The sequence below is a fragment of the Chaetodon trifascialis genome, chromosome 2 (genome assembly GCF_039877785.1).
Source record: "Chaetodon trifascialis isolate fChaTrf1 chromosome 2, fChaTrf1.hap1, whole genome shotgun sequence".
NCBI lineage: Eukaryota > Metazoa > Chordata > Actinopteri > Chaetodontiformes > Chaetodontidae > Chaetodon > Chaetodon trifascialis.
In genome coordinates this window covers 2,194,117-2,206,540 of record NC_092057.1, presented here as the reverse complement: position 1 = coordinate 2,206,540, position 12,424 = coordinate 2,194,117, and the positions used below count along the sequence as shown (strand labels likewise).

The 12,424-nt window shown below is 43.6% G+C and overlaps 1 protein-coding gene across 1 annotated transcript in view; it reads right to left on the bottom strand.

The window, feature by feature from the left end:
* The window catches only part of LOC139348042 (collagen alpha-1(XI) chain-like), a 35,222-nt gene extending 24,187 nt beyond the window's left edge, over positions 1-11,035 (bottom strand). The window contains exon 1 of the mRNA XM_070987993.1: positions 10,946-11,035. Within this exon, the coding sequence (XP_070844094.1) occupies positions 10,946-11,024 (79 nt within the window). The 5' untranslated portion in view covers positions 11,025-11,035. The remainder of the gene's footprint in view (positions 1-10,945) is intronic.
* Between the last annotated feature and the right edge of the window lie 1,389 nt (positions 11,036-12,424).

Genomic DNA, 12,424 nt, shown 5'->3' with positions numbered 1-12,424 from the left:
ATATTAATGGATTGAGATAATTGACTATAAGTAGGGAGGGAGTCCCATAATTTTGGCTTGGCCCCTGACAAAGCACTGACTTTTTCCTTAATGGAGGGATATCACACAGGGAATATGCCTGAGTGGAACCAAAGTACAGAGGAGAGATAAGGGCTTAAGTCGGAGTCAGAGGCTCTGTAACCTTTCTAATGACAACTGTCTGGGAGATGAGCATCACATTTTGTTTGAATATAAGCATAATGATGATAATAGTAGGGGAAAGTACTTGCCAAAGTGTTATTTAAACCGTCCATCTATGTTTAAATTCATTCTGTTAATACAGTTGGATAAGACAATATGTGTGCCTTCTTGAAGACTCCTCTATTTTTGTTTAAGTAATTTATGTTGTTCGTTCATGCCGGGCGCCGTTCTTCTGTTGTACGCCAGTCGTGAGTCAATAAATCTGAATCAGAGTTGCAACGGCTGAGACATGAGGGCACAAATGGCTTTCTCCAGTTTAGAGAGTGAGGGAATTAATGTGAAGTCGTTAACGTAAAGCAGACGCACCGCTGCTGTGGATGTCTGTAGTTTCAGGTACCTTGCTGACTGATTCAGAGCAGTGTTGAACCAAAACTGTTCGAGAAGCTGTTATACTTGTTTTTGCACCAATCAATATAGTTCATATCAACAAGGCAGGAAACCCTCTGCAGAGCTTTTCAGCCTCTTTTAGCTCATTTTTGGGGTTTCCTGACTGAAAACTTTCTCTAAAAAACTTCTTTTCCAGCTTAGCAGACAGCTTAAATAAACGTGCCACTCACTGCCTTCCCAGACCCAAACAGCAGTCAGTAACTGTGAGGAAAAACAAAGATTTTCCTGATTAATGGTATGAATACACAAACTGAAAACTTTCTGTAAATGTACACAACAGTTTGCTTTTGTGATGTTTCCCCGTAGACATGTGGACGATGCCGGCCCTATAATCAAGCTACTTTGTGAACAGACTAATGAAATACTTTATCGGTCAGACCACGCACTCTTTGTCTCTCTCTTTCTAGGACACATACTTGTTGCAGAAGCTTGCTGTAACCATATAATAATGCAGATCTTGGCACTGACACATGCAACAGTCTGCATCACACAACAAAGATTAATACCAGAGGGCAATAAAAGAATACATGTGTTCTGACAATGGTTCAGCCCGAGAGCGGACATACTGACAGTCAACGCACAGAAGAGACATTTGGAAACCTAAAGATGGGACAAGAGTTACAAGTTGAAAAACATATCATAATGCACACACATTGGACACTGTGGACACAATGGTGTCCACACAGATCTGAGCAGGAAAAGACGAGTTGATGTGAAAGACAAGAGTGGGGGAGAGACGGGAGAGAAATGTGCAACGTATTGAAAGGAGCAAAAGGGGTAAAGAGAGGAAATAATAGATGGTAGGGGAGAGGAGGGCATGCCTCTACTGGTATGGCTTCTTTTCACACGTATTTCTGGAGCTTACGTAAGCTCTCCATCTGCCTCGCACCTTTCCACACACACACACACACACACACACGTGCATGTGTGTGCACACATGAGCTTGGCATAACGTCTGAGTCTGAGTGCCAGATGTGTTTGCCGCCCTTTTTTTCCCTTTGTCCATCTGTTTGTCCGTCTGTCGGTCTGCCAGCCTGCCTGCTGGCGTTCTGACAGCCTGTAAATGGCTCTTTCATGTGCGGGGCATCGAGTTATTTACTGATACGGCTAATACTGTGCTGTTAAATCTTCCAGTGATTTCTGTTGCTTTACGGGCTGAGAAAGTTCTGTAACAAGCTGAAATTTAGGAGTTTAGTTTTCAGTGGTTTGTAATGTGATAGCTCACAGCAACTTCACTGTTACTGATGACACAAAACTTACCTGAAAAACAGACACACCTGAACAATGCAATGCAGTCCTGCAGTGCCATTGTCTTAGTAAGACAGACTCCTACTGGAAAGCTTTTGTGTGTTGATTCAATTCTGTGGCACAGTTGGAAGACACATTTTGTAGTTGTGGCTAGCGGTTTCCCCCTACTTCCAGTGTTTATGCTAAGCTAAGCTAATAGGCTGCAGCTGTATAATTACCATACAGACATGACAGGAGAATAAATCTTCCAATCTAATTCTCAGCTATTTCCCAAAAAGTCCTTTAAAATCCTCTCGCTGACTGTTTTCTCAGCACCAGAGGTTCACATCAGAAGTCTGCACGTGCATTTTAATATGCTTTTCCTGAGGGCATACTCTGGCAACAAGGCAGCTCCTGGCGATCACATGTTAGAGCCATGGTTAGACTGAAGGCCACACTGACATTCACAAGCAGTGTGTGGAGGAAGAGTTTCAGTCATACATACCACGAAATGATCGGCAGCACTGACACCTGAATGCAGCAGAGGACAAGACGAGACATGGACTTTCCTCTTACTCTATATGTCCTCAGACACATCAGGCAATAGTTCCTTATACTGTTGAGTATGTATAAGCACAAAACAACATCTCCATGATGTGTATACACAGACACACACAATACATTTACTGTGCAGCACACACACACACAAGATGGTGTTGTGGTCTCCGTCAGCTGCTGCTGCTATCCTGAGGCTCTGAACTGTGGCGTGAGGGGCACCGTGATCAACATGCACACACATGCTGAGGATGTCAAACGTAAGCCTCAACATAAAGCAGAGTGACTGCGGTGGAACAGAAAGATCCACAGCGAGAATGAGCTATTCAAGCACAACACTGACACAGACGGACAGACAGACAGTAAGAGAGACAGATGGGGTAAAAAAAAGTCTGATGGGGCAAGAAACACAAGTGCCCAGACAGGTTTTAAACAAACTACCAGGTTAGCCGACAGGGCCGGACCGGGAGGATAATTCTAACGTCAGCGCGGGACAGTCTCCACACATCCACCACAGACCACATGTACTGTAGCTGGCGTGCTTAATTATTATATTCTGTTTTGTGGTTATGCCAGTAACATGGCTTTTAGTTTTACGACTAGATACACAAACTGCTGCAACAAACACCCGACGCACCTGCATTTCCTCAGAGCTCTGACTGGACTTGCTCTGGTGGCTTGGAGCTCTGTTATTTCCATGCATATGCATCGCCTACTTACCAGCAAGTGTTGTTCTATTTATTAGTTCTTAAAACGTAGAATCAACTCCATCAGCGAAGGGCAGTTATTTTTTACAATAACCCCTTCCTTTGCTCATGAACATATCTCTTGTATCTGTTCATGCTCTGACTGAACACTAAGCTGATGCATACGGCCGTGAGGCGACAGATTAAAAGCAGGCTTTGATTTATGTATTTCATTTAGCATTTTTAATCCCAGCCTGACACTCCGGGGCAATCAGCTGACGGGGCAATCAGCTGACCGGGGCGCCGACGACTCTCCCAGTGCTCTGGATGGCCGGGTAACCAAACTTATTTGGCTGACAGAAGAGTGCAGCAGTGAGGTGTGAGTGGAGGACAGCGGCTGCTATCAGACGTCCATCACTGGTTACAGTCCCACATTCCTGCATACAGGACGCACTGCAAGTGAAGCAGTGAAGAAAACGCACAAACACACACACACTTAACACACACCATATTGGAAAGACTATGGATTTTCTGGAAACCAGATGCGTGTCTGTGTTTGTGCGTGTTTATGTGTGTGTATATGAATACTGGCTAAGTTTTTTTTTTTAAGTCTTTTTTGTGTACAAGTATGAGTGTGTGTGTGTGTGTGTGTGTGTGTGTGTGTGTGTGTTTGTGATTAGTCTGTCATTAGCTCAGTAATGGAAAAGAATGCTATAACATGCCTTTTGCAGAGCCTCCTGCACTGCACCAAAAGACACACAGACAGACACACACACACAGACACACACACACAGACAGACACACACACACACAAAAACACACCGCGCCGTGGTTCAAATCCCCCACAGAGGATTCGCCCCGGGAGCCTGTCATTACAGTCCTTCACCTCCTTTACTCTCTCTCCTGCACTCTCTCTCTCTCATTCTGCTGTTTTTCTCTCTCAAACATCTGACACGGCTTTCCTCAGAGGCTAAACCAGGAGAATGATAAAAAGAGGGAGATGAAAACCAGGAGGAGAAGAAACGAGAAGGAGAGAGAGCGCAGAGGGAAGAAGAGGACGGAGGGACCACATGTTTTCTTTCCTCCCAGTTCAGCTGGCTCTCATCAAACCATCACACTGGATAGTCTCTCCTGCTGTCTGAAACACACACACACGCACACACACGCACACACACACACACACACACACACACACACACACACACACACACACACACACACCTGCATTTATTTATGTGAATCCTTAATATCTGTGACAGATAGAGGGGATAAGCGAGCAGACAGACAGACAGACGGACACGTGCTCCTTCTAGGAATCTGTGGCACTCGTGTTGAAATCACACATAATTTCAACATCTCAGCTGAGATCTTGATCGAAATAAGCAACGAAGGGTTTCACGTGAATTCATGCGGACAAAGTGACTCTTCCTCTCGACAGATCAAACGCTGCATCAATATTTGTCCGTCACAGGGCTCCAGCTCTTCTCGGACAGCTTCGCGTTGCTTTTCGTGGCTCTGCGCTCTGTTATTGTTGGGTGTTGTGTCACACAGTGGCTTTGATTTTGGAGAACAAAGAATGAGCTTATTTTCAAACATAAGACAAATTTATGGCACGCAGGCCTACTACGCCAGAGGACAATGATCTTCAGCATTTTATTTATGTGCTTTTGCAGCATTTTTTGTTCTGTGTGGCCTTTTTGAAGAAACATCTTCACACTGAAACATGATTAACAAAACAAACTAATGTACAGATAGAGAAATGAAAGATTTACTACATGATGAAACTTAACTGTCCAGTAAGTCTAAAGCAAGTGGATTTTCATACTCATAGTGCTGATCACAGCAGTTATCTCAGGTATCCTCTGAGCACCACCGGCAATAAAAGAACAGACACCAAGTCTGCACAGAGACATTACACCAGAAATAACTGCATTTGCTGTGAACTAGGACAAATCTGACTTCAATTATAGCTGAGCACAATAATGAAAATAATTTGATAAATGGCACAAACTCCACAAGTCTAATGTGTCAAAAAAGACTAAGAGTCTACAGCCATGGTAGCAGCTCTGTGAGTGCTAGCATCAACACGCTAACATGGTCACAAACATTGGTTGGATTTTCCAAATTTTCAGCTTTTTCACTCATTTTTTGTGTGCACACTGAAAATATGCATTAAAACAAGTGGCTGGACAAAAACTTAATGTCACCATCTTAGTGTTGCATTTTTAGCATGCTAGCATTTGCTACTTAGCGCTAAAAACACAGTGAGGCTGAGGATGGTGGTTTGTTTTGCAGGTATTTGCTCATAAAAACCAAAGTGCTGGAAAAATTAAAATGATGACGGCCCAGGAGAAAAAGTTGAGTCATCACCAAAGTCCGTACATTTTTTCAATTGAGAACATGTACAATATGTCTCCACCTAATTTCATGGCAATCCATCCAATAGTCAAGCAGTTCATACAGTTCACTCAAAGCAAATGTCACCTTAAACTGGGTTAAAACAAATAAAAACAGAATGCAATCATTTGCAAACAAACTGTGCCAACAGCTCTACAAAGTGTTCCTGAGCCCACGTAGTGACGTCCTTCATACAGTCATGTGTTCACAAAGTGGTGAACTCGCTCCATCCTCTATGAACGACTGAGTCTTTCCAGGATTCATACCCAATCACAATCCTCTCACCTGTTACCAATGAGCCTGTTTACCTGTGGAATGATCCAAACAGGTGTTTCTGGAGCGTTTTTAGCTGCTCCTGTACAAACTTGAAACGTATTGCTGCATCAGATTAATTAAGTTATCAAATTAATTCAGAATAAGCAGATGTTTACAAAAATCAATGGAGTTGATGAGGTGAAACATTAAATATATTGTCTCTGTGCTGTTTTCTTTTTTTTTTTTTGTAATTTATTTTTTATTGACATTCAGAAGCAAACATTTTTAGCCAATACCTCATATGAGTATACATCTAGCATCTGTTGTCTGCCCTAAGTGCCAAAATCATTTTCTACTTTATCCAAGCAATGAAAAGAAAATTAGATAACCATAATCTCTGTGCTGTTTTCAGTTGAGTTCATGTCAAAGAGAATCAGCAAATTATCACATCCTGTTTTCTGTATGTTTTACCAAACTTTTGGGAATTTGGGTTGAAATAGTTTTTCCATCCAAACACATCTGGCACCCTGCAATTACACACACTGTGAACTGAAACACTGTGGTCACTGAATCATAACACAACAACTGCAAACATCCAGTTGCACTCATGCCTTTCAGAGGCCTTGTGTTGTGTTGTGTTCTCAGTTCGTCACGTCTGTTCTGAATGCCTGTTGTAGAAACGCCTTCAGAAACTGACCTGAAGACCTAATTTAAACAACTCAGCTCAGACTGTCAATTACAAGGACCAGCCTCATCAATCACTGCACCAAACATTTCCAAATCCGTCATCTGAGCAGGCAACTCCACACATGTTGTTTTAGTGGGTTGAGGGAAGCATTATCCTCCTCTGCTGCAGCACAACCTGACAAAGAATCACACATACGCAGCAGATGGCCGACTGTTTTCTTTCACCTGCATATTTTCCTTTGCTGAACATACAAGGACACGCACAGAGACCATCACTGCATCTCTCACAATGATCCAGGGCACATAAGAGTGCATGGACTGATTGGTTCATTATCGAGAGAAAAAGGATTCATTCAATTATTGAGTAAAATCCAATTTTGGACTTTTTAAGTTTTCATCTCTTTGTTTTTCTTAATCTCTCTTGACAGAATCTCCATTTCAGTTTCTGCCCTCATTGTGTCCCTTTAGTTATTTTAAGCATCCAACATGTCTTGGAAGGGATTTAACAGGAACAGGCTGTGGCTTGGCTGTAGCTCTGATAAGAACAGCTAGTTGTAAAACAGTAACAGGACCAACTCCTCCAAAAGCTCCACCATAAACACTGTTTCACTAATATTTATCCAAACATAAGCCGCGGTTAAGCACCACCACCACCACAAGCACCAGGGGCATATTCCTGGTAGCGGTATCTCCATCTTGGTTGTATTATTTCAACAAACTGGACTGTCAGTGTGTTCACTTACTAACTTCTTTAGAGTTTTTAAATCATTGTCTCCATCAGCATAAAACACAGGCTGAGTTGAGACACAAAGCAGAGGGCCTCCAGAGAAAGCAAACATTTACAAAAATCAATGAAGCTGATGGAGTACAACACTGTCTTCACTGTTTTCAATGAGCATACGTCAAATAAGGTTCAGTAAATGATCAGACAATTTGTTGAACAACAGTTAAATGAAATAAGTGTCTACAGCCGTGCTAGCAGCTCACTGAGCTACACGCTAATGTTTGCATACTTACAATTAAAATGCTAGCATGCTGACGTTTAGCAGGTAAAATGTTTATCTTGTTCACTGTTCACATTCGCGCTAATCACTAAACAACTAAGGAATAGCTAAGTTATTACAATTCATCTTGACGAGATGTCTACACAAAACGTTCACGGCGATCCCTCCTACAGCTTCAACCAAAGTGCTGATATAACCAACTAGCATGGCTAAAAACATCTAAGGAGATGGGTTCCACACTGAATCACAGCGCTAGAAAAATACTACTGTTGTGCCTCTGGCCACATCCCAATCGGTGATGTCCCAGCAGGTGTTTCCCATCAGCTGTCAAATCAAAAACACCTGCTGTTACATCACGAATGGGGTGTGGCCATCAGTTTAAATGTACTGTACGCAGACACACACAGCAACACACTTGTTACATGTAATGTTGGGCTCGGATTAAAATTGGGAGTTTATTCGGTGTTGCTAAGGCCAGACAATGAAATACAAGCGACACACACCAGGTGTGTGGCAGAGGTGAGGCAGGTACCTTCGACTTATACATGTTTAACATGTGTTGACTTGGATCTTGATCCAGGTGTGATTTTCTCTCCAAACAGTACTTTTAATGCCTTTCCTGCTTTAACACCTTGGACAAGAGATAAATATTATTTCTATAACGGTCCAACACAAACACACTTCCACTGGGAAATGGGAAATCCTTCTGATTTCATCGTGACTCCAGTGCTTTGGACGAAACTAGCTCACGGTGTAGCAGGAAGGCTTTTTTTGAGCACTGAATACTTTGAATACTTCAGAAGTAATAAATACTGCAGGTTGGACTTAAAGCTACCTGAACACACAAGTTTACACCTGAGGCCAGACCATGACATGCTTGACCGTAACTTGACCACATTGCTCAGGTAACCATGATCATAATTTATACGCAACCCGCTGACAGCCAGGTGTGACCTTATTTGACAGTGAGCCAAAAATCCTGCAACTGAGGAGACTTTATTAATGGGTGTTATGAAAGAGTTTGTCCAGTCGCTGAAGGGAAACGTGAGTCTGCATGTGGGGGTGTAAGTTTGTTTTTCTGTGTATCTGTGTTTCTCTTCACCAGGAGGGTTATTTACGAATGCGTTCTTATTTACAAGGATGCCTTCTCTGACCGCCAGGTGTGAGATGCTACAGGGTTCAAACCCGAAGCTCGTTTGACCCCAGATGACCCTAAAGGTCCAGATGTCACATTAGTCACCTCAGTAATGACCTTCACAGACAGAACGAGGTTTCACCAAAAAAGCCTCAGTCTTCAGTTTGTTTTCACTTTTTAAACTCTTAATTCATCCTTCAGACATGATCGAATAAGCTCTAATAAGAAGCCGGAAGGCAAGCTTTCTTTTAATCTTCAGTACAAAGGCAGGTAGTTAATGATGATTTAAAGGCAATTGGGACATAACATAAATACTTTCCGGCTTTCTCAGCATCTTCTCTGACGGAGCAGGTGGAGACAACATGGTGGAGTCTCTGCCAAATCACCTGCTTGCACAATCACCCACACTGGATTACTGACGCGGTCCTGCATAAAGCCGGTGGATGCTGACTTGCAAATAAAACAGCCATTAAATGAGGAAAACAACGGATGTAATGAAGTTAAAATGAAGGATGTGTGGCTCAGCCTTGAGTCTTTTAAAGGCGTTTTCCTTGTTTTTCCTGAGTGCTTAGATGGAACTGAGAACTGCTGATGGTGTGGGCCTGTAAAGCCGACCAACAAATCAGATGTGAGTGATTAAACAGCCTCACCTCAGAGTGCATTTCATGGCTGTTTTGGAACTTGTGATCATAAAACATGATCTTGATCAACAGATCTCATCTTGAGTTTGTTTTGCTACCTGCTGTTTTCAAGGCCAAGAAAGAACTCTGAAACTCAACTTTTAAAGGAACAGTTTTAGTTAATGGTCTTATTAGCTTTCTTGAAGTTGCTGCTCTCCGCCAACGCAGCACAGCCTGTGGATTTTTTCACTTTGGTTTTTGAACAGATTAAAACGAACAAGAGATCGTGTTAATTGATTATCTTAAGAGGTGCTGGTGGAATTTTTTTTCCCACTTTGACAGAATCAGCCTACCTGTTTTCCCCTGTTTTCAGTCTTGTGCTAAGCTAAGCTAACCAGCTGTTGGCTAAAGCTTCATATTTACTGTACAGGCATCAGAGTGGTATCGATATTCTCTGAAGGAAGGAAGCTAACAAGCACATTTGATGTCAAACTATTCCTGTCCATATTCCTGCCAATATGGATGAGAAGTCCTTAAAAATGCTCAGAAGAACTGGAACTGGAACGACTCAATCTTCTAATTAAGACCACGTAATAAGAATAAAAGCTCTAACGCAGCTTCTAAATGAGCCTTGAAGTGGGACTATCTTCTCAACCACTGCTTTCAAGTATGGACTCTGAAACCCACGTCTGTGATACTGTGTGATATTGAGTGAAACAAATACCACAATGTCACAAAAAAGTATGTCAATATAATTCGTAAGACTAACGTCGCACATCTGATCTGTATTGATGCTTCAGGTCCAAGTTAAAGCAGGTTAAAGCAGACAGAAGGTCAGGCTCTCAGTGCTTCCTCAGAGGTCCTGTACTCAGTTTGCTGTCTTATGTGGAGGACTTTGATATTTGTTTTTATTGTCTCATTTTACAACATTAGAACATAAAAGTCTTTCATAAAACTACTCAAATGCACTGATGCATCATTGCACTTCCTGATGAAACATCAGTGACACCAGGCTCGGACCCATCCTCATCACATGCTTCCAGTGCAGCTCCGGGGGCTGCTGTATGAAACCAAGTGCTCCCAGTACAGTTCAGCACAGCTCACTTTAATTTGCCTCAGTCTGTTCCCCATTACCCAGCTGTACCAGTTAAATATCCTGTACACTGCTGCTGTATGAGAGCACAGACTGATGCAGCAGGTATGGCAGAACAAGTCCAGACATATAGGCCTGTGCCTGACGACTGTCGAGCAAATGTGCAGTGGGCTCAAGGAACCCAGAACGAGGCAGTTCAGTTCAGTGAGCTTTAGGCCTGCATGACCTGGCACGACAAGATGATCCGTCAAAGCGGAGACCAAAGACAGCTTTTCTGAAACTTAATTGGAAAATGACTGGGAGACTCTTTTTTTGGGGGGGGGGGGGATTGAAATCATCAAGAATACATCTACAAACCAGAAATTGGCTACAGACAAATGGCAGACAGTGAATGCTTCTGCTGGATTAAAATGATGCGTTCAGGGTGACAATTTCTTAAACTTGGCTCTCATTAGCTCGCGGTGGGCTGGAGGGCAGGTGGTGACAAGTGATGTGACACAGTGAGAAGGAGGAGGAGGAGAGAGGAAGAGGAAGGGGAAGGAAGCGCTGGCTGATTACTTTTTACAGCGGATGAAATAAAATCAGGCAACTGAGTTGCGCGAGTCAATTCTAACAAACAAACAACAAACAAATAAACAGTCCTGAGCTCTTCCACTTACCTGCCCTGGAGGTGTAAAACGCCGTGACGAGCAGCAACAGCAGCCATGTCTCGCGCCCTGAGCTCCATCGATCCATCATTCTGCATCTGAAGCTATCGATCCGGCGCCCAGTAATTCCCTCGCGGCTCCCCTGCGCTGCGCGGACACCTGCAGTGACACCAACTTGCACGCGGGTGTTTAAACAGTGTAAGAGCTGCTGCCTCGCGCCCGTGAGTCTCAGCGAGCACTCCACCAGCTGGCAATTAAGAGCGCGCACGCACCAGGGCTGATTTCAATCAATGAGAAACGCTTTGCAGCAGCTCGCAGAGTCCAGCCTGCACCGTTTGTCCTCCGGAGTGGACGGATGAAGAAGGCAGACCAGTGGGGGGAAAATCCCTTTATCTCGGAAGGTCTTTTCTCCTTCACCCGCAAGGAACTTTCCTCACTTTCTCTTCCCTTCTCCCTCCTCCTCCTCCTCCTCCTCCTCACCCCCCCTCTCTCCTCCGGGTGACCCCTCCTCCCTCCCCACAGACTCCTGCTTGGGGCTCGTGGCTACACAGGAACAATAATTACTGCGCGTGTCATTATTAGCATCATTATTGTCGAGTGATTTAAGGGACTATGTGGTGTCTCTACCTGTCTCTCGCGCGCGGCAAGAACAGGTACTGGCACGCGCGCACACCCAACATGAACAATAAAGACTTGTGACACATTTAATTTTCTGCTCTCTCTCTCTCTCTCTCTCTCTCTCTCTCTCTCGCGCACACACACACACACACACACACACACACACACACACACACACACACACACACACACACACACACACACACACACAAAGCATGCTAGGACAGGACAACGGTGCTGCCCAACTAATAAAAATATGCTGCTGCAGATTCCAAATTCCAGTACCTGTCTGTCTTTGCCCACCACACACACTCTTTACACACACACACACACACACACACACACACACACACACACACACACACACACACACACACACACACACACACACACACACACACACACACACACACACAGCTAAGCCATATTCCTCCTATGGGAACAATAAAACCCTCAACCTGCTCCCTGCCTTCTACTTTAAGGGTTTATCATTCTTTATCTCTAATGTGGAGAGGTGAACAGAAACCAGTCGCTCACTGGGACGTATCAGAAGCTTTTTAGGAGAAGATTAAACTGTGAAAGCGGCTGACAGATGCGGGGTCACACATTCATACATGCACATGAATACCTATGAGCCTCAGGTCGCTCCTGTCCATTCCAGCTTCCATTTACATCCGTCTCTATAGGATATTTGTCAATTCTATACCCAAACCTTTTCCCTTGGAGGGAAACTTACACCGACTTGTTGTATTGTTACTATGACCCTGAGCTCCCTTGACTGACTTCCTGCACAAAGTCCTACTCTGCCCGCCATGCTCAGATTATCAAAAATAATGAATAATTAGGAATCCCACATATTCAAGGCACATTATC